The sequence below is a fragment of the Dipodomys merriami genome, unplaced genomic scaffold (genome assembly GCF_024711535.1).
Source record: "Dipodomys merriami isolate MVZ:Mamm:240054 unplaced genomic scaffold, mDipMer1.0.p SCAF_3, whole genome shotgun sequence".
Classification (NCBI taxonomy): domain Eukaryota; kingdom Metazoa; phylum Chordata; class Mammalia; order Rodentia; family Heteromyidae; genus Dipodomys; species Dipodomys merriami.
The window spans coordinates 86,709,676-86,733,124 of record NW_027204492.1 but is presented as its reverse complement, the minus strand read 5'-3'; the positions used below and the strand labels follow the sequence as shown (position 1 = coordinate 86,733,124).

The following is a 23,449-nucleotide window of genomic DNA, read 5'->3' as shown; positions in this document are numbered from 1 at the left end:
CAGGCTGGCAGGAGAATCAGCCTCCTGAATGGCTAGGATTACAGGTGTGAACTACCAGCACCCAGTTACCTGTGCTGATAAATATAGTATGGCAAAGTAATACAGTAATATTAGGAAAACTGAAAATGTTTTATGAGTACCTGAATACAGGCTGTACTGAATGTACAACTTTTCTGTAAAATGAACTATTACAAAATATGAAGTTTCTTTTAAAAGCCTTATCTAAATGGCAAAATTCCGATAGTTTCATGATAAAAGCAGTATTGTAATGATTGTGATCTTTGGATATAATGTACTTCCTAAACTACAAAAATACATGGTAGGCCATCATTATGCTCTTAATTCTGATTTTCTGCATTTGTCAGTGTTTTTATTCCCTTCTTTTTTGTGGTTTCCACCCTCTATTGATCTACCTGCTTTCTCTCCTCCTAAAGAATAACCTCATGAAACTTACATGCCATTGTTGATCTGCTCATTATACCTTTCTGAGAAAGGATGTTAAGATTGGAATATTACTGCTCTATTCTATTATACATTTGAAAGAATATCTCATTAAGATGAGATCAAAGATAAAAACAGATGAAAATTCTACAAAAAAAGATGGGCGAAAAAAATGAAAGCAAGTGCTGGGAATGTGGCTTAGTGGTAGAATGCTTGCCTAGCAGGCACAAAGCCCTGGGTTTGATCCCTCAGTACCACATACACAGAAAAAACCCGAGTGGCACTGTGACTCAAGTGGCAGAGTGCTAGCCTTGAGCAAAAGAAGCTCAGGGACAATGCCCAGGCCCAGAGTTCAAGCCCCAGGACCAGCAAAAAAAAGCCTGAGAGCAAATTTAAAAGGTCCTAACAACTTTGAGGAAAAAAAATCATGGGTTTGAATCAACTTACTACTTATAAGAAAACAACTTACCCATTTCTGTAAGGTCATGATTGAGTTCTTCAAGCCAAATGATATCCATATCATCCAGATCATAGCAACATGTAGCTGCTGACAACTCCATGATATTGACAAAGCCAGGCTCTTCAGGGTCTGAGCTGGAGCAACGAATGTATTGTTGAGGTAGGATGAAGGGAACACTATTTACCTTCTCAGATATAATCCTACAAAAGCAAGAGAATGGTACAGGTGAGATTTAACAATTGACAGGTACCAGGCACGGACTGAATGGGCCCAACAGTATTAAGGCTATTGAGTGGAGCTGGGGCACTCTATGTATATGACTTGCATTGCCCTCTGGGAAATATGGAAAATCTGTTTCTAGAAAACGAATGGTTCTGCAAATTGTGTTGTGCTTTGCTGTGAATTCACTGCTATACTTCATTCACCTTCATAGATTCAAAGACTACTATAATGCCACTGTATATAATTTTGTTCTTGATGCAAAGGTCATGAAGTGTATTTAGAAAGGGAAGGATGAGAAAGGGTGATATCTGCACAAAGTTATGGCCAGATTGGACATCAAAGATGTATTTGAGCCAAATTCAGTTTTCTCTCATGGAGACAATACTGGATGTTGGTACAAAGCACAGGCTTTCTATTTACACAAGCCCTTGTTTTCTGCCACTCACTTGGTATGGTGATTCAGGGAAATGATTTAAGGTGCAGGTTGTTTTTTTTTTTTTTTAATGAAAAAAGTAGGGACAATGATAAATTACGATTACTATCAAATCACATGGCTATTATATAAAATAATGTGTTTGGCTCAATATATAGTAAAAAATGGCTGGTGTCAGTAGCCTGAGTAAGTGTTAGATGTATTATTTTCACTATGCAAAACTCAAAGCATTAATAAACTGTAAGTGATAGCAATCATAAGTCACTTGAGGCCAGGAGTTCAAGACCAGCCTACACAACAGTGCAAAACCTCAAATCAAAAAATAAAAAAAAAAACAAACATGTGGGCTGGAGGTGTGACTGAAGTGATAGTGCTTGCCTAACAAATGCAAGACCTTAAGTTCAAAACTCCATTATTACCAACAAAAAAGAGTTAATAGTACTGAACTCAATTTGTATGAATATGGAATCCACCTTCCTCCGCTTTAATCTCAGATAGCATTAATAACATATGGTTGTGATAGCCAGAGGCTGGTGGCTCATGTCTGGAAACCTAGCTACTCAGGAGGCTGAGATCTGAGATCACGGTTAAAAGTCAGCCTGGGTGGTAAAGTCCATAAGACTTTTTTGTTGTTGGTGGTAGTGGTCATGGGGTTGAACTCTGGGCGTTGGTACTGTCCCTTAACTCTTCAACTCAAGATGAGTGCTCTACCACTTGAGCCACAGTGGGACTTCCAATTTTCTGGTGATTAATTGGAGAAAAGAGTCTCACGGACTTTTGTGCACAGGCTGGCTCTGAACCTCGATCTTCAGATCTCAGCCTTGTAAGTAGTTAGGATTACAGGTGTGAGCCACCAGCACCGACTCCATGAGACTCTTATCTCCAATTAATCTCCAGAAATGGCTCAAAGTGGTAGAGCACTAGCCTGGAGCAAAAAGGGCTCGGAGACAGTGCCCCAGCTCAGAGTTCAAGGCCTATGACCACCACCAAGAAAAATGGTGGAAATAATACTGTGGCAGTTTCTGAGCACAGACCTTCAGATGAGAAGCTTCAACTTTTTTATGGTATTGGGATGGAACCTACTGCTTATGAACACTAGCCAAGTGCTAAGCTGGTAAGCCACATCCCCAGATCAGCTTCTATTTCTTATCTCTTAGAATAGTCACTGTTGGAATATTTATTTTTCTTTTGGTGGTTGTGGTGTTTGAAATCAAGGCTTTGTAGTTGCCAGGGCAAGACTGTACAACTTCAGCCATGCCCACCCTGTTTTGCTTTAGTTTATTTTTCAAGTAGGCTCTTGTGCTTTTTTGACTCCAAAAGCTCTGAGGTGAAGTTAACAAGTCCTCCAGGAGATTCTGAAGTACCCTAAAACTTGAGAATGAAGGCTGCATACTCCAGAAAAATGCTTATTGATGCCTTCTAAGAAATAGAAAACAATATATTCCACCTATCAAGAGCAACCAGTTAATGCTGGGCACCAGTGGCTCAAGCCTGTAATCCTAGCTTCTCAGGAGGCTGAGATCTGAGAACCGTGGTTCAAAGCTAGCCCGGGCAGGAAACTCTGTGAGACTCTTGAATAAACCACCAGAAAACCAGAAGTGGTGCTGTTGTTCAAGTGGTAGAGTGCTAGCCTTGAGCTGAAGAGTTGAGGGACAGTGCCCAGGCCCAGAGTTCAAGTCTCACGACCAACAGCAACAACAACAACAAAAAAGACCAACCAGTTAAAAATTTAATGGCTAATAATTTAATAGTCTGTTTTGTTTAAAATGAAAATTTTCTATGATTGAAAAATAACTATGAGAAATAAGGGATTTAGCAGAAAATTCATAGCACTAATGGTAACTATTTTAGATGCTTAGAACAAATAGAGCACTGAAACCTTATATAAATTGGGGAGTATGTGCCACCAACTCTAAAGCCTTCAAATTTACTCTTTTTTAAAATGCTATTCCGTTTTTGTTTGCTTACTTATCATTTCTCAAATGGTACATATGACATTTTCCATTTAACCTGCAAGAATAATATTACCTCCATTTAGTGACAAATGATACTGATTTTGAATCAAAACCAAGACTGAGTTGTTTCAATAATGCTTGGATTGGAATAATCCTCCAGCATTCTAATCCAATGGAATGGAAGACAAGCAAGCTTGTCATATTTATATAAAATTCTCACAGCAAGGACATGAAAATGCCCATCTCTTGTTTTCATTCATGTTATTCTGACATTTAGGAGGCAGAAGATGGTGTAAATGACAAGTGAAGTTTGTGTTGAAGAAGTCAATGGAACTTTCCTTCAGTGTGCACAACCTCTCTGTGAGTTGGGATACCCTGGATTGCTAAAAAGTGATTTTACAAGCATTTCTGGAGCATGGGTAGGATCTAAGAATCAGGTACTAGAAACACAGAATCCAAAGAAGCTTATGTTGCCCTTTAAGAAGCTAATACATGCCAGCTTTGGTGGTGCATGCCTGCAATCCTCACATTTGGGGAAGGTGAGGCATGATTACAAGTTTGGGGTCAACCTGGTCTGCATAGTCTCAAAAAAAGCCTAATACAGGGTAGAAACAGATGTACAATGAGATCTGCAATTTCTCATAGCAACCAGCAGGTCCCAATAGCCTCTTTGCCCAGGAGCTCTATGCTCTATTTATTCATACCTTCATTCACTCAATCTTATACTGAACATTTTTGTGTAAAACACTGAGAACACAAAGACTGGTAAAAGAAAATGTTTTCCAAAACTAGCCACAACTCTTTTTAAAATTATCTTTAAGTAGTTGTACAAATGAATTGCCATTTATCAAAGCAGTTTATGAATAAAATGCATTTTGATCAATGTCACCCCTTTCAACATTATCAACCATCCCTCTCAACCCACTCTTTCTCTCACTTTTCTTCTTTTAGAATATACACTGATTCTTGACTGTATGAAATTTATAAACTGTATGAAATTTATAAACTGTATGCTTTGGCTTTATATTTAAGAAAATCACCAGAGGCTTCTATTATATTGAGGCAATTTCTCAGGAGGAAGGTTTAATTAATGATCTTTTTCTTCCAGGCCTAATAAATGATATTGATTTTTTTTTTAAGTCATGGGGCTGAACTCTGGGCCTGGGTGCTGTCCCTCAGCTCTTCATGAAGCTCAAGGCTAGCGCCCTACCACTTGAGCCACAGTGCCACTTCCAGCTTTTTCCTGCTTATGTGGTGTTGAGGAATCGAACCCAGGGCCTCATACATGCGAGCCAAGGACTCTACCACTGAGCCAACTTCCCAGCCAAATATTGATTATTGAGACAGATTTGGAAATCTTGGTTCCCAAAACCCTATCATGAATTCAGATTGGACTTCAGTTTCATGCTATGAACAGGCTCATAATGCATTTCTAAAGAAATGACCTTGACTTCCTGAACGATCATGATTTGATACAATGTGTCACCCATTTCAGTGAATTGGTAAACATGATATGAGAACAAGGTAAGTCATGTCCTCCCCATGCTCCTGCCCCACCAAAGCATACATAGCCATGAGAGTATTCATACCATAAGTCAAAGAGGCAAGCATGTAAATACCTGACACTAGGCTGTGGCAGAGTGTCCAGATTGGCTGGGACCTGGACTCCCTTTTCCCATTCCTTTTTCCATGTGTCAGTAAAAAGGTAATAGCTATCAGGATTAATGTGTTCAGTATCTGGAATTTTCATAGCGCTGATGAGGTCCTTCCGGAATACCTGGGAAGATACATTGCATATACCTTAGAAGACCATCCCCATGATTTAACATTGTTTTTAATGTTCTCCTTTTGAAAAGAACATTCTCTACCACTGTCTATTTTCAAAGAAGTATCTCCAACACACTGACAAGGGAAGCCAGATTATTCTTGATAAAAGAAACCTCTTTTGATTTATTCTTGGGCTCCTTAAATTTAAACAAACAATATAGGTCACTTTAAAACAGCTTGTATAAACTTGGAACAGAAGAGGGAAGGGGCGACACTATCCAAAAAGAAACGTACTCTTTATCAGACTTATGTAACTGTAACCCCTCTGTACATCACCTCTATAATAAATGTATTAAAAGAAATAATCCTTAAGTTCCTAAAATAAGCAACAAATATCCATTTATAACCTACTGGTTTCATTACCCATCACTTCATTTAAAATTACTTAGAAATAACTCTATACTTACATGAATGCCTCAATTTTGTCTGATACCATAATCACTACCACTGCTGCTTTTGTTTCAATTTTCTTAGTATATCTTTATCTATCCTCTTTTTTAGTCTTTCTGAGTAGGTATTCCATGTATACTTTTTTGTGTTGCTGGGAATAGAATCCAGGAGCTCCTCCTTGCTAGGCAAGTGCTCCATTTTGTGAGTCATATGAAAATATTTTTTGTGCTGGTCCTGGGGCTTGAACTCAGGGCTTTGGTGCTGGCCTTGAGTTTTTTTTTTTTTTTTTTTTTTGCTCAAGACTAATGATCTACCACTAGAGCCACGGCTCTACTTCCTGCTTTTATGGTACTTAGTTGGTGATAAGAATCTCACCGAGTTTCGTGCCTGGACTGGCTTCAAATCTAGATCCATAGATCTCAGACTCTTGAGTAGTTAAGATTACAGGCACTGTAATCCCAACGTATTTTTCTTTAATAGGTATTAACCCATACCTATTTATTGGTATGGCACATGTTGATCTCAACTCTGTCATATTTTGTAATTATACATACTATGCTATCTTTACTGCTTCTTTCTCAACAGGTGTGTTTTCTCCTTCCCTTGCATCTCGCCTTCACACCTACACATACACCACATACATAGTTACCTTTATATTTAGAACTTAAATAATATTCTTAGCCTCATTTTCTTTAGCCTTTAACCTATCTGTTTATCAAAATAATTTTTTTACTATTAGTGAATTCCTCAAAGATGAGGAGGACAGGAATGATAAGGGTGCTGTAGCAGCTAAGGGGCTTTCAAATCTCATCCCTAAAAGAGATCCCTCACTATGTGGAAACTTTAAATATGAGATTTAGGGGATGATTATAAATGGGTACAACTACAACTCAGACTTTTGTGATCATTTGATTTAACAGGTCTGTGAGTAACTAAAGGGCAAAGAAAGGTGTGATTTAGCTTGCAAACATGCATGACTAAAATAGCAATGGCAGCCTTAGCTTGGCAATTCTGTCTTTTTCAGCAAATGAATTTGTGTCCTTAAGTATATGTTCTTAAGCTAACTCAGAAATGAGTTCAGTAGCCGGGCGCTGGTGGCTCATGACTGTAATCCTAGCTATTCAGGAGGCTGAGTTCTGAGGATCACAGTTCAAAGCCAGCCCGGCAGGAAAGTCCGTGAGAGTATCTCCATTTAACCAGCAGAAAACCAGAAGCAGCGCTGTGGCTCAAGTGGTAGAGTGCTTGCCTTGAGCTAAAGAGCTGAGGGACAGAGCCCAAGTCCAGAGTTCAAGTCCCACGACTGACCAAAAAGAGAAAAAAGAAATGAGTTTAGTAACAAAAGTCTGGATAACATCTAAGCAATTGACTGTCACATAAAAGCATACATACATTGGTCTATGCTTCACTAATTAATCGCTAGTATGAAAAAATCATAATATTTTCATGCTAAAGATAAATGAGTTTGCCTACATTTTTGTAAGAACAAAGAAAAATATGCTATCAAGGAAATATTTTAGTCTTTAATGCTTATTTTTCTAAGAAGAAAAATTGTCCAAGTTCTTTTTTAAATGAAAGCAAAGGCATAGAATATGATCTCATAAAGCAACTAATTCTCAGGAGGTATAGTTCTGTTTAAATTGACATTTCATAGAGTATAGGACCGAATAGTAATATAATTGAATGATGCCATTTAAATGAATATGAGTTATTCTATTATTCATTCCTTTCATGGACAACTTGAAAAATGTTTAAGGAAAGTGTAGTATTAATAATATGACTAGAACCAAATAGATAAGAATATGTGTGCATGTATCTTATACATCAGGTGGTCAGGTGGGGACAAAATGGCCTTCCTACTAAGAATCTTGGTGAATTAAAGTGAATTGGTGCTACACAGGAGAAAGCTAACAGGAAACAAAAAACCTGAGATTTATTACATAATACTTTGCACGTGGGGATCCGTTTAGGACAGAGTTCAGTGTTTAGAGTGACTAACAGGAGACAATGACTCATTTTGCTGAATATTCCAACCCATGTCTATAAATTATTAGAGTGCCTTAACAACGTAGTGGTTAAGCAGTGGTGGCAATTGACAATTGTACTACACTAATAATGTCTTATCAACAAGGCAGTGCTGTGGTAAATACTACATTAAATCTGGAAAGACTATTAGAGCCATATATTTTTCGTTCTTTCCAGTCCTAGTGCTTGAACTCAGGGCCTGGGTACTGTCCCTGAGCTTCTTTTGCTCATGGCTAGCTCTACCACTTGAGCCACAGCACAACTTCCAGTTTTTCCTGTGTATGTGGTACTGAGGAATCCAACGCAGGGTTTCATGCATGCTAGGCAAGCACTCTACACTAAGCCACTTTCCCAGGCCCTTATTATTTTTGTTGGGTGTGGTGTTTCTTAAATTCAGGGCCTGGGCACTACCCTTGAACTTTTTCTGCTCAAGGCTAGTGCTCTACCAGTATGAGCCACAGGTCCACTTACAATGTATTTTTAAACATTCCAAAATATTTATTTTCCAAGTGACACATTTAAAAAATAAGTCAACTCATCACATGGCATGAAATTAATGTTTTTACATATGACACATCTGCTTATGAAATCTGTTCTATATAATTTCCTAAGTATCTTGAGAATATGTTATAGTAAGTTGAATGGAGCTGCCTCCATCCCCAAGATACTTTTATATTTCATTCCCAGGACCTGTGGATGCTGCCCTTTTGGGAGAAATGTTATTGATGCTAAGTTAAACATTTTGATGAAGAACGGATTCTGGAATAAGTTGATGGGGGCTAAAAGCAATTAATGGCCTTGTAAGCCAAAGGCAGAGGGAGATTTAAGGCAGAAGAGAAATCAATGACTAAATGATACATTCATCTGAAGAAATGAATGTTGATGGACCCGGAAGTTGAGTTTTCCCCGGAAGTTGAGTTTTCCAATTCAAAGAGTCAAGACTAACTGGTTTTGGATTTCTGACCTCTAGAACTTTAAGAGAACAATATGCCAGTACTGAGGCTTGAACTTAGGGCCTGAGCACTGTTCCAATACTTTTTTGATCAAGGCTAGTGATATACCATTTGAGCTGCAGCTCTACTTCTGACTTTTTGGTAGTTAATTGGATTTAAGAGTCTCATTAACTTTCCTTCTGGAACTGACCTTGAACCCTGATCCTCCGATTTCAGCCTCCTGAATAGCTAGGACTATCAGCTTGAGCCTGGCAAATTCTTGTCATTTTAAGACACTTTCTTTGAGATAATTTGTTACAACAACCCTAAGAAGCTAATATACTTACAAAACAGAAGAGTAACTTGAAGACTGTAGGCAAAGAGATATAGAGGTCAGTGACATCTGGCGATTGTTCATTGCTTTAGAAATACCAAAATCTCCAAGGAATATGTGAAGTCTGGGAAATCTGTAGTCTGGGAAACCTCAAAGTATACAATACCAACCAACTCATACCTGTTTTTCTTTTTTTTGTCCCAGTCCTGAGGCTTTAACTCAGGGCCTGTGTGCTGTCCTCAAGCTTTTGTGCTCAAGGCTGGCACTCTACCATTTGAACCAGAACTCCATGTTTGGCTTTTGGGTAGTTAATTGGAGATAAGAATCTCCTGGAATATCCTATCCAGGCTGGCTTCAAATTGCAATCCTCAGATCTCAGCCTCCTGAGTTGCTAGGATTACAGGTCTGATTCACCAGAGCCTGGCACATATGTGTTTTCCTTAAGCAAAGTCAAAGCTAAATCCAATGATTATTATAATTTTCCTTCATTAGAAAAAAACAGCAGATTTATGTGATAAAGCCTAGTTTCAATTTTGCAGCTATCTAAATTAAACAGTGTCAGATTCAAGTTTTCTAGGAAAGAATTTTCCCTTAGGCAGAGAGTGAGACTATGTCTTATACTGCTGTGTAAGTCAAGCATCTCAAACATGAGACAGGATATAAGATGATGAAGAGGGAATGAGAATGTAAGTTTAGCACTGAAGCAGATTTATGCAAAGTAGTATGGAATATATTTACCACACTTATCTAATGATCCAATTTCTGGTAAGAAAAGGCATTTTAAAGGCTTTAAAAATGAATACAGCCAGCCACTGGTGGCTTATGCTTGTAACCCTAACTACTCAGGAGGCTGAGATCTGAGGATTGTGGTCCAAAGCCAGCCCAAACAGGAAAGACTATGAGACTCTTTATTGCCAACTAACCATCAAAAACCTGGAAGTGGAGCTGTGGGGCTCAAGTGGTAGAGCATGGCCCTTATGCTAAAAATAAAGCTCAGGGATAGTGTCCAGGTCCCAAGTTCAAGCCTCAATATTGGCACCAAAAACAACAAAAACCAACCAACCCAAAAAAAAACCCACTGTATATAATCACCCTGCCCCAAACATGTCCTGGCTGTTGTTGGGTTTTTTTTGTGTGTGAAAATACTGTTTTATATATATACATATACATATACTTGCATATATTTTCATAAAGAAAATTTAAAAAGGATGAAATTTAAAAATCTGCAGAGGAAAGGAAAACAGGGTGAGGAATGTTTTATTCTATTTTATGCTATTTTAACAATAGCTAAGATGGAGTGATTGATTAAAGAACAAATTTATTTGGCTCAGGGATCTAGAATCTTGAATCTCTGGTGATTTTTCTGTTTATTCATCATGGTGAGTTGTGCTATATCATACTATATGGTAAAAGGGCAAACAGAATGAAAGCAAAAGCAAGATTTTATAACAAATCCACTCTCATGGTAACTCATTCTTTTGGTGATACATTAATTAGAGCAGTGCTCTCACAACCTAAACATTTATTCAATTCCACTGCTAACACTAGTGACTTGGGGATTAGTGTTCCAAGACATGAGTTTTGGGAGACACATACAAACCATAAAAGAGAGGGGAGGGAGGAGGAGAGGAGGAAATAGAGGGTGAGAGAGATACAGAGAGGTGGAAGGAGAAAAGACAAAGAGAGCAGAAACAAAGATAAAAACTACATCTGGCTGTGTACTGGTGGTTTATACCTATAATTTTTATCTACTCAGGAGATTAAGAACTGAGGATCATAGTACAAAGACAGACTAGGCAGAAAAGTCAGTGAGACTTATCTCCAGTTAACAAGCAAAAAAAGCTGAAGTGAAACAGGTATTGGTGGCTCATGCATGTAATCCTACCTACTCAGGAGACTGAGATCTAAGGATCGCGGTTTAAAACCAGCCCAGGCAGGAATGTCCATGATACTCTTAGCTCCAATTAACTACTCAAAAACAGGAAGTGGTGATGTGGCTCAAGTGGTAGAGGACTCGCCTTGAGCTGAAGAGCTCAGGGACAGCACCCAGGCCCAGAGTTCAAGCCCTAGGACCAACCAAAAAAAAAAGCCTGAAGTGGAGCTGTGGCTCATGTCATAGAGCCTTGAGTGAAAAGCTGAGGGATAGCATCCAGGCTCAGAGTTCAAGCCTCAATGCTAGCACATGTGCAAACACACACACACACACACACACACACACACACACACACACACACACACACACACACACACACACACACACACACACACACAGCTATATCTGAATATATATTTATATTTTGATGTTTAAACCAGGATGGTATTTGATATAGTTAACTTTTTTTAAAAAGAAAAGAATATGGGATGGGCGCCAGTGGCTCATACCTGTAATCCTAGCTACTCAGGAGGCTGAGATTTGAGGATTATGGTTCAAAGCCAGCCTGGGCAGGAAAGTCTGTGAGACTCTTCTCTCCAATAAACCACTAGAAAAACGGAAGTGGTGCTGTGGCTCAAGTGGTAGAGCAGGAGCCTTGAGATGAAGAGCTGAGGGACAGCGCCCAAGCCCAGAGTTCAAGCCCCACAAACAACAAAAAAAAAAAAAAAAGAAAGAAAAGAAAAAAGAACATGGGTTCTTGGATAGGCTACCTGAGTTAGTAATGGTTTCATTACTTGGTAGCTTTTAGCAAATTATCAAAATTTTCAATCTCAGTTTACTCATCTGTAAAGTGGAGACAGTAATAATGCATATGGCATAGTGCTGGTTGTAAGGATTAAATAGGCAATCTTGCATATATAGCATGATATTGGAAGAATTGCAACTGCTAAAATACTAGATATAGTAATTTTATTATAATCATCGTCTTCTAAAATCACAAAAAAGTATATAGTTGAGCTCTATCTAATCCATAAAATAATTGTTGATGGAGTAGGAGAGACATAAGTTTATTATTCAACTAAGGTGCTCATAATTTATCTGTAAAAACTTGCAGGATTCCCAAGAAAATGTCCTATCAAGAAGAAACTTCACAAAATAAAACATGGGTAGTTGTTGCTAAACTTAAAAAGATCACAAATGATGCATATGGCAGTGATCTTTCTATGTAATAAACTTGAGAAGTTTTACAAGTTCTTTTTTTATTGTGAAAATACTGTACAGAGGGGTTACAATTACATGGGCAAGATAATGAGTACATTTCTTATCAAGCTACAAGTTCTTAATCATGTGCCTATTTTGCATGCACTAATGGTTTCCCCAACAATTTCTGAAACAGAAAGGCTTTGTACTTAGTAGATAACTACTTATTTATGGTCAAAGGGAGGATTCACAGGCTCACACAGAGTCTTAGAAGCTATGCCAAATCCAACACTGCATGTGCATCTGGCCTCTCAGATGCTTTCATTAACAAAGGAGGTCTCCCTATGAATTCAATTTAAAAAAACCAATGCTTAGCCTGCCAGAGCCACAAAATGAAAATACACTTCATGGAAAACTTTGGCTTTTATTGCTCTTATTTACATCTTTCAGTGGGCAGTTTTTAAAAGCATAGTTACTCTGGACCTTTGTGTGACATTTTTCAGAGGAAAAGTCAAAACACATTTACTTCCTGTGTGACACAAAGGAGACTGTCATCTGGCCTATATCAATGAAGCAGAAAGGTAGACCAGTGTCAATTCATATTCACCTAAATCTAAAACCATACATAACTGATCACAAACTGTGTATCACTCCAAACATACAAAACAGCTGCAAATATGGCTATTATGTTTAATCAAAGGGCACTGACCTCAATTATATAATCTTAAGGCAGAAAAATATTTCCAGGCTACCTATATGGACCAATCATTTAAAGTAAAGGAAACTTATCAAGACAGAGGTCTTGCTATTATAGCTCAGCCTGGCCTTGAATTTATGATCCTCCTGCCTCAGCCTCCTGAGTGGTGGGAGTATAAGCATGAGTCGTCACATCTGGCTCTGTGCCTGAAACTTAATGTAGTTCAGTGGTAGAGTACTTGGCCAGCATACCCAAAGTCCTGAGTTTAATCCTTGGCACCATAAAAAGAAATAAATGAAACATTTTGATAGGCATGGGTGACAACAATAAGAACATCAATGACTATAAAATACTAAACATTTATTGTTCTTAGATTAAGTTGTATTATTCCCCTCACCTCAAACCAAACAATAAGACTACAGTATGTATTCTTGTAATGAAGAAGGGGGCACAAAGTCAAGTCAGACTTGGGGACCTAAGCAAATTGCATGTTAGACATGGTATTTGAGGATTATATTCCAAGTCATTCTTTTTTTTTGTTTGTTTTTGTTTTTTGTTTTTGTTTTTTTTTAATATTTAAATAAGAGATTTCCTATCTTTATTTTCTTTTTTTTTTTAATTTTATTTTATTTGAGAACATACTGTACAGAGGGGTTACAATTACATTGGCAGGATAATGCATACATTTCTTACCAAGCATTGCAGCCTCCTCCTTTGTTTACCCTTCACCTCCCTTCCCAGCCTCCCCCCTCCCCCCCCCCAAGTCATTCTTTCAATGACCCCCACCCCCTTTTTTTTGTCGGTTGTGGGTCCTGAACTCTGGGCCTGGGCGCTATCCCTCAGCTCTTCAGCTCAAGGCTAGTGCTCTACCACTTGAGCCACAGTGCCACTTCTGACTTTTTCTGTTTATGTAGTGCTGAGGTATCGAACCCAGGGCCTCATGCATGCAAGGCAATTACTCTACCACTGTGTCACATTCCCTGCCCTCAATGACCCTTTTTGGTTAAAGGTTACTTCATGTTTTTATTGGTAATAGAGCAAAAAGCAAAAGAATTAGGCTTGTTAGAAATACAGGCAAAATGATGTAAAAAAAGCTCTACTTGAATGTAGGTAGTATTCTCTACTACATTAAAATATAAGAACATTCTGTTGGGGGTGGGACAAAGAGGGTGAATATAGTTGAAGCACTTTATATGTATATGTGAAAATGCATATAGAAAACTGCTGAAATTATACGAGAAGGCAAGGAGTGGGGATAAGGGAGAGTGATAGAAAGGGTATGAGGTTGTCATGCATGAAAATGTCACATCATTAGATGTTCACATGCTGAATATCTAATGGCTAATAAGAATCTTACTAAAATTAAAAATAGTAGCTTTTACTTTGTTGCTATGACCATCTTAGATTAAAAAAATGAGACTATAGGAGGAGGACACAGAACTAGAGGTAATCAAGGAAAAACATACAACAGTGGAACCCATCAGCTGTACTGGACATTATCAAAATGAACTAAGAAACTCAATGGCAGCGATGGTAGATAGGGAACAAGTGGGATAGAGGAACAGCTGATGCTGTGCAAAAGGAAAGAAATGTACATATCACTTGATGTGGAAGAAATAACTGTATTGTCAAAGCTCATAGAGCTCACAAACTTTATAGATCATGATAGACAATTTGCCTCATGAAAGTTAGAATGTGTTTGTGACTTTAAGCATCACTATCCCACAATACTGTGAAATTAGTGAAATTATGTAATCACTTAATCACAATAAAGAATTTGCAAAACAAGAAACAAAAAAACAGTCAATCTGCCCTCTTCTCCCAAACACACACACACACACACACACACACACACACACACACACACACACACACACACACACACACACACACACACACACACACACACACACACACACACACACACACACACAAGACTCTAGGTCCAGATCATAGGTAGTCAATCTTTTACTATTAGATGAAAATATGTAGGGTTATTTTGGGAAGAATGAAAGATTTCTAAATACATTCAAATTGGTTATTTAGTACTATGTCCATTTTCTAGCAATTTTTTACAAAATATCTTGAAGAATATGGGTCTTCCAGAGAAGCAGATCATTATCTCAGGAAAAACAGTATCCCAATAGGAACGTACCTGCTAGGTGCTGGTGGCTCACACCTGTAATCCTAGCCACTCAGGAAGTTGAGATCTGAGGATCATGGTTCAAAGCCAGCCTGAGTAGGAATATCTGTGATAATCTTTATCTCCAATTAATCACAGAAAGAGCTAGCATAGCACTCTATCATTTTGAAGGGTAATTATTGCATCAATGGATATCAACTGAGAAGGTATTTACATCCATTCTCATCCAGGAATACTTAGAAACCAATTCTCCTTAATGTGATGTTAGTAGGGATAGGTCTGTAGCCTGAGCTATTACTATTACTAATCAAAAATGTAGTACCCCTCACTAACCTCACCTCCACTATTAGTAAACAAAGTAAGAATTTCTCTCTTTGTTTCCTATAGAGATAATAAGAACAAAGACAGGGGGCCTAGGTATTTTTCAACTGGTAAAGATTTTGTCAACACCAGTATTCCCACTGGTCTGATTACTGTGGAGTATTGATAAAAGAGAAGATTTAAGTGAGGCTCAATATCTTGTAATATGACACCAAAAAAAGTGCAGAGTACAATGGAAAAATCATTCATCAAAGTAACTGGAAATGAGAAAAGACCGTCAACAACCACAGGTGCCAAGACAGCACAGATGTCAGCATAACCTAGCAAATATTTGACAGCATCCAAGATAAAAATGTTTCAATAAAATTATTGTTTGTAACTGGAAGCCAGGGGCTCATATCTATAATCCTAGTTATTCATGAGTCTGAGATATGAGATTCACATTTCAAAGCTAGCCTGGGCAGGAAAGTTAATCTCCAATTAACCATCCAAAAAGCCAGAAGTGAAGCTGTGACTCAAGTGGTAGAGCTCTAGCCTTGAGCACAAAAGCTCAGCAACAATACCCAGTCCCTGAGTTGAAGCCCAAGAACTGGCACACTTTTCGAAAAGAAGAGTAGGGGAGTAGTTAAGAAAGTATAATAAAAAGGTGAATTTAATTAAAGTACATTGTATAAACATATGGAAATATCACAGTGAAATCCCTTTGTGCAATTAATTTATCTCAGCAAAAAAGAAATTGTAAACACTTGGAGACAAAAAAATAGAAAGACTCAGCAAAGAAACAGGGACTATAAAGAATAATTAAAAAAGAACCAGAGAACAACAGAAATCACTCAATCTGAAAAGAACATACAGTGAAAAACAAAGAGGCAGAAGGACCTGTAGGAAAATAAAGAGTATCTAACATTCAGGCAATTTACCTTTAAGGTAAAGGTGAAAAGAATATTGAATGGCTAAAAACTTGACAGTTAGGAAGCTTCCTCAACTCAAAATCAAGTAAGTCAAAAGAAATCCATGCTTAGGGACATAATCTGACTTCTGAAAATAAAAGAAAAATTCTGGGAAATAATTTAAAAATAAATGACTAGTTACCTATAGTGGAACAACTACTTGAATGCTATCAGATTTCTCACTAGAATACATGGAAGGAAAAAGCATTATTTTTTAAGTTGAAAGAAAAGTACTATCATTTTATATCAAACAGAAATGTCCTTTAGGAAATAAGGAAAAATGAAAACATTCTCAAACGTAGGAAAAACTAAGTAAGAGAATTTACCAGCCGTGTTACCCTAAAGAGTGACTAAAGGATGTTCTTCAAACAGAAAGGAAATGAACAAAAAAATGGGGAGAGATGGGAAACTAAGCTGGTGGCTCACACTTGTAATCCTAGATACTCAGGAGGCTGAGATCTTAGGATCACAGTTCAAAGTCAGCCTGAGTAGAAAGTCAGTGAGGCTCTTATCTCCAATAAACTACTCAGAAAAAACTGATTGTGACACTGTGGCTCAAGTGGCAGAGCACTAGCCTTGAACACAAAAAAGGTCATGGAAAGCTCCTAGGCCCTCCCTGAGTTCCAAGCCCCAGGAATGGCAAAAAAAAAATAAAGAGATTGAGGCAGTGAATTGAAAAAAAAAAAGACCCAAGTCTTCAAAGCAAATGAAATTACCAAAGAAAAAAGGGCATCACATTATGAAGAAAAGAGTCAATTTGTCAAGTAGACAAAGTAATTCTAAATGTATATGCATCTAAAATCATATTCAAAATATGTTGAGGCAAATCCATTGGTATATATGTTACTCTACACATTTTCAGATTATGGGTATTTTAATTATATAGGCAGGACCTAACTTCCTATGTTTTTTAGTCTAAAAGTAGAATAACTGATCTCACCTCAGTAGGTTTCTTTTGTTCTCTTTCAGTTTTTGACTTGACTTTGCTTTTATACAGTTTGCCAGGAAAAAACGAAGTAGAAGGACCTGCAAAAGACAATTAGAAAAAAGTGCCAAGATGTAATACCTACTAATGTAACTAAATGCCATCCAAAAAAATTATGAAGAACTAAGACCATGATCTTATACTACTAAAGAAATTAAGACAGTTTCATATGCAGTCTAATGGTATTTGTAAGTCATCTCCAAAAATATAGATGATTCAAAACTGCCAAGGCTGAAAAGATCATTATTTTTAATAATAACACCTCACAATATTTTGAAATAACGCAATTCATATTCCATCTTGAAAAAGTATCTGCAGAAACAGCTAGGTAAACTAAAATTCTGGAGCAAGTTATCTGTGTAACTTACATATTTCCCTGAAGGCTGGTATTAAGGCTTTTTACAAATAATTGACCCATACTCAAACATTACTAACTATTAAAACATTACTACTAGTACCTTAGATACAATTAGAATCAGGGCCTGCAGTTTAGGTTCTCAATTTTGTTTTCCTTTCCAGAAAGGCTTTCACAGCATTACTACACATTTGGCTTTTATTATTTGAGTTAATAGAGTAAAAACCAAAATGTTACATGTCATACTAAACCAATTCTTATTCCTAATTTACCTATTTATTACTAATTAAAGTTTAAAAAAAGGGACCCTGACGATTTCTTCCCAGAAACATTTTTAACTGTTGAAGGAAGTATGAAATGGATTATTTTCAAGGAAAAGACAAGATTAAGGGGCAGAGATTCCCAGCTGTCAGCCAGTTCTACTCACAGTCATCTGAACTCTCACTGCTGCTAGAAGGCTTACTGCACTTCATCTTGGAGCATCCTAGGAAAGAGAACAAAACTGATTTTAACAACCAATACACACTTGTCCCTGAGGGCAGTTGATACTATTCCAGAGACCCTATAAATAGCAGCCAGGAAATTATAAAAAGTGAATGATTTCTGTTAAGAACATTCTCAAATGACCTAAGGTAAAAGGGAAAAAATACTAACATCCTATACTACCAAGTGTCTCAAAGATTATGTGACGGCACAAAGAGCTGATGCAATAAAGGATGAGTGATATACTATGACTTGAGCCACAGATGTGTCCACTCTTCACCCAAACTAAGTGGTGACACTAGGGTGTGATCTGTAGCCAGAGAACCCAATAAGGGAGGAACAACAAAGGAAAAAGCAGTCACAAAGGCAGGGTTGTCAAAAGTCTAGGCTAAGCCGGATGCTAGTGGCTCACTCTGTAATTCCAGTGACTTAAGAAGCTGAGATCTGAGGAGTGCAGTTCAAAGCCAACCAAGGGCATGAAAGTCTGTGAGACTCTTATCTCCAATAAATCACTCAGAAAAAGCCAGATGTGGCACTGTTGGCTCAAGTGGTAGAGTGCTAGCCTTGAGCACACAGAGGCTCAGGGACAGCACCCAGGCCGAGTTCAAGCCCCAAGACCAGTGGAAAATGGCTGGCTGAAGAAAGAGTAAGTGAAGCACATTTCATCTTTAAGAGTATGAAGGCAAACCAGGTGCCAGTCCAGTGGCTAATGCCTGCAATTACTAGCTACTCAGGAGCCTGAGATCTGAGGATCATGGTTTGAAGCTAGCCAGGGCAGGAAAGTCTATGAGACCCTTTTATCTCCAATCAACAACCAATCCAGAAGTAGAGGTGTTGCTCAAGTAGCAGAGCATGAGGTTTGAGCAAAACAGCCCAGAGACAGAGCCTAGGCTCTGAGTCTGAAATTCAAGTCCTAGGACTTGTATGTGCTCGTGGGTGTGCACGTGCACACAAACACACACGCACACAGATCACTACCCCATTGTTTTTCTGAATATATTTTCTCTCACTTTCTCTTTCTTTCTCCATTCTCATCTTCCAAACAAGTAGTCTAATCTGAAATTGTAACTCCATATAAACTACAAAGTTGTTCTTAAAAGTCCTTATATTCATTTAAGCCAGGCACCTGTGGCTCATGCCTGTAATCCTAGCAACTCAGGATGTTGAGATCTGAGCAATGCCGTTCAAAGCCAGCCTGGGAAGGAAAGTCTGGAGCTAGGACTTACGTAGTAAGAGCACTTGACTGAAAAGCTAAGGTATAGCAACTAAGCCCTGAGTTCAAACCCCAATACTGGCACAGAAACAGTCCTTATATTATGAAACATAAATGTTTTGGACTACAACTTTTTTTTCTTGCCTCAGGGTCTTGCTAGGTATCCCAGTCTGGTTTTAAACTCTAAATTCACTCAAAATACTAAATGCTCCAAATCCCCCAGAAATGACCTGAAATATTGAAGCTATAAAAATACGTCATTGTCATTCAAATTAGACACTAACCAGAACTTGACAAAAAATAAGAAGAATGCAATCATTTGGATAGTGAAGGCTCTATAGCATGATGATAGTCCAAAAAGTACAAACTTTGCAGTGTGGAAAATCCAAGAATCTAGGCAGTAGTTCTCAACTGAAGGCAATTTTGGGTCCCAACCCCAGGGGACATTTGGGAATTTTTGGGAGACATTTATTGGTTGGCATTTTGTAATTGCAGTTGCCAGCATCTAGGTGAAGAGGCCAGATGGGATTACTGCTAAATATCCTACAAGGCACAAAATAGTGCCTTACAATGCACAGACTTATCTGGGCCAAAATGTCAAATGTGAAATTGAAAAAAATCTTGTTCTAAAGGAATGAAACAAATTAATAAGCATCAAAAAGAGTGTAGAAATGATTGACTTGCACCTTAATCACAGAATTAAGACACAAAGGGGGCAATGTCAGAAACCTAAAGACAATTCTAACAAAAGGAAAACAGGACCTTCAATAAGGCTTATGGAACTTAGCAAACTATCAGCTCAAGAAGTAGAACAGTATAAAAATGTAAACCGGTTCAAGGTCTAAGCTAAAACCAGGGAGGATAAACCTGGTATTTAGAAGAAACCCTTAAGTAAAGAAGCATCTACCCGAATGATCAATAACAAGGTCATACTAAGGCTACCAGCACAACTGTTTATTGCAGCATTATTTACCATAGCTAAGATATGGAACCAATCCAGATGCCCCTCAGTAGATTAATGGATCAAGAAAATGTGGTATATATACACAAGGGAATTCTATGCCTCCATCAGAAAGAATGACATTGCCCCTTTTGTTAGGAAATGGAAAGACTTGGAAAAAAATAATATTAAGTAAAGTAAGCCAGGCCCAAAGAAACATAGGTCCCATGGTTTTCCTTATTTGTAATAACTAGTATGTGTCTGAGACAAGTCTGAGACAAGTATGTGTCAGGTAAGCTGATGTTAGGCAAAATGAACCCCAAGATAAGGACTCAAATGGTTTTTCTTTCTTGCTATTGTTTCTAACATTTATAAGATGATTTCTTCACAATAAGATTTTTTTTAAAAACAGACGATTTCTTAGTTGCTTTGTATGTCCCTCCCCCATTGTCTAACCCCTGTTTTCACTGTATTTGATGTTGGAATAATGAGATGTACAAAACGTTATGTCGAAAACGAACTTTACAACTTTGGTGCGGGGGGGGGGGGGGCGGCGGCTGGAAGGGCAGAGATGATAAGGGGAAACAAAGGAGGAGGCAACAATGCTTGATAAAAAAATGTACTCACTACCTTGCTCATGTAATTGTAACCTCTCTGTATGGTATTTTCACAATAAAATAAAACTTATTAATATAAAAAAGTCCACATATCAGGAAGAAAAAAAAGAAGCATCTAAAGGTCTTAATCCTTAGGCTTTCGGGAAAATATCCTTTACATTCATTATGAGATACAAACGTTAGAGTTAGGCCAATGGTCACACGAGATTAGCACATTTCTTATATCCTTGTGGGTCAACTCCTGCCCATGTGAACAAAGAGCCTTTTAAACTACTACTTTAACTAATATCCAGTGCTATGTGTCCTTTGAACTGACTGCCTCTGGTTTGAAGGTAATACTAACATCACAGTAAAGAGTGCCACAGTTAAGAGTGTTTTAATTCCAAATTTATCTCTTTATATAAAACAAGTCAACCTATCATTGCTTCACTGTCATAGGAAAAAACCTTTTCGCTTCAAGTCTGTTTACCTTGCATATTCATTTCAGTAGTCTAGAGATTAAGGGCATAAATATCTATCCAGAAACACAACAAAACATCAGCAAAGAATACATTCTATATATTTTATTGCTTTTCCATACACCAACAAAACTTTGTGTTTATAAAAAACAAACTTTTTGGTACTCTCTAAATGAAAGCGATCTTCATCTCATCATGTTAATGTTTTAAAAAATAAGTATGTATGATGTGACTCATGAGTCTCCTGTGCCCACATTAGGGGTCGGGACGTCAATTACATTTTTCTTTATTGGACTACTAGTACTGGGACTTGAACTCTGGGCCTGGGTGCTATCCCTGAGCTCTTCAGTTCAAGGCTAATACTCTACCCCTTTTAGCCACAACTATATTTCGGGTTTTCTGATGGTTAATTAGTTATAAGAGTCTCACAGACTTTCCTGCCCAGGATGGCTTTGAACCTAAATCCTCAGCTCTTGGCCTCCTGAGTAGCTAGGATTATAGGCATGAGCTACCAGTGCCCCAGGAGTCCCCTGCTTTCTAGAGAGGCCCTTTACCACTTAAGCCACATCCCCTACCCAGTCATGGAGGTCAATTCTCTAAGTCCTCGAAAAGAATGAAAAGGATGGGCCCCAGAAGCTTGTGCTTCATGCCTGTAAATCCTACCTACTCAGGAGGTTGAAATCTGAGGTTGAAGTTTGAAGCCAGCCCAGGCAAGAAAGTCTGTTAGACTAATTTCCAATTAACCACCAAAAAGCCATTAAGTGGAGCTGTGGCTCAAGTGGTAGAGCATTAGCCTTGGACAAAAAAGTTCAGGGATAGCACCCAGGACTTTAGTTCAAGTTCTAGACCAGGAAAAGAAAAAACAATAATTAAGGAACCAAAACAAGTAAAGAAAAAAACAAATTTACCTAGAGTGGATTTGGATTCTACCACTAAGAGAAGTATTGTTATATCAACCAACAAATATTACTGCCAGCACCATGAAGCAGTCTTATCTTTTTTTCTTTTATGCCGGTCCTGGGGCCTGAACTCAGGGCCTGCCTGGGTGCTGTCCCTGCGATTTTGAGCTCAAGGCTCATGCTCTACCACTCTGAGCTACAGTGCCAATTCTGGTTTTCTGGTGGTTAATTAGAGAAGAGTTTCATGGACTTTCCTGCCTGGGTTGGCTTCAAACGGCAATCCTCAGATCTAAAGAGTACTAGGATTACAGGTCAGAGCTAAGGGCACCCAGTTTTACCCTTTTTAATATATACTTGAAAATTTCAACTCCTGAGCAGAAATCATCTGTTTTTGTTTGTTTTTCTTTAATTTATTGTGAAAATACTGTACAGAGGGGTTACAATTACATGGGCAAGGTAATGAGTACATTTCTTACCAAGCATTGTTGCCTCCTCCTTTGTTTCCCCTTCCCATCCCTTCCCATCTCCCCCCAGCCCCCAATCCCCCAGCACCACCACCCCCGTGCCAAAGTTATAAAGTTCGGTTTTCGACATAACCTCTTGTACATCTCATTGTTGCAATGGGTCCACCCATATCCCTATTTAAACAATTTGTTTTTTTCCCTTCCCCTCCACAAATTATGCCAACATCATATACAGTGAAAACAGGGGTTATAAGGGACATACAAAGCAACCAAGAAATATCATATAAATATTTTAGAAACAATAGCAAGAAAGAAAAAACATTTGAATCCTTATCTTGGGGTTCATTTCACCTAACATCAACTTATCTGACCGTTTCTGCTTGTCTCAGACATATATTAGTTATTGCAAATAAGAGAAACCATGGGACCTGTGGAATTCTATGCTTCCACCATCTTTGTTAGAAGGCTAAATTCATGCTGTATGATAGTGATTCATGCCTTTAATCCTACCTACTCAGAAAACTGAGATCAGGATTCGAAGACAGTAAGAGCAGGAAAGTCCACAAGACTGCAATTAAACAATTAATCTCTAATTAACAAGTGAAAGCTGAGTTTGGAGGATTGTTTGAAGATATAGTCTCAGCCAAGGAGGTATGCTGGCTAAGCTTGAAGGCCTTAGTTCAAACCCAGGTAACAGAAACAAGGAGAAGAAAAAGATTTTTTTAAGGCCAAATAAAATAGAGGTCAGAAAATATTTTTTGTCAAGTTCCAAGTAAGGAAGATTTTTGGATTTGTGGACCATGTGGTCTCTGTTGAAACTAATCAAATCTGCCAT

The 23,449-nt window shown here is 38.0% G+C and overlaps 1 protein-coding gene across 2 annotated transcripts in view; it reads right to left on the bottom strand.

Moving 5' to 3' along the window:
* LOC138840388 (protein Jade-3-like) overlaps positions 1-23,449 on the bottom strand; it is a 121,339-nt gene that overhangs the window by 41,634 nt on the left and 56,256 nt on the right. For both annotated transcript variants that reach the window (XM_070040572.1, XM_070040573.1), the window contains exons 4-7: positions 17,968-18,024; positions 17,141-17,226; positions 5,131-5,288; positions 911-1,101 (exon numbers count right to left, since the gene is read on the bottom strand). In XM_070040572.1, the coding sequence (XP_069896673.1) occupies positions 911-1,101; positions 5,131-5,288; positions 17,141-17,226; positions 17,968-18,013 (481 nt within the window). In that variant the 5' untranslated portion in view covers positions 18,014-18,024. The remainder of the gene's footprint in view (positions 1-910; positions 1,102-5,130; positions 5,289-17,140; positions 17,227-17,967; positions 18,025-23,449) is intronic.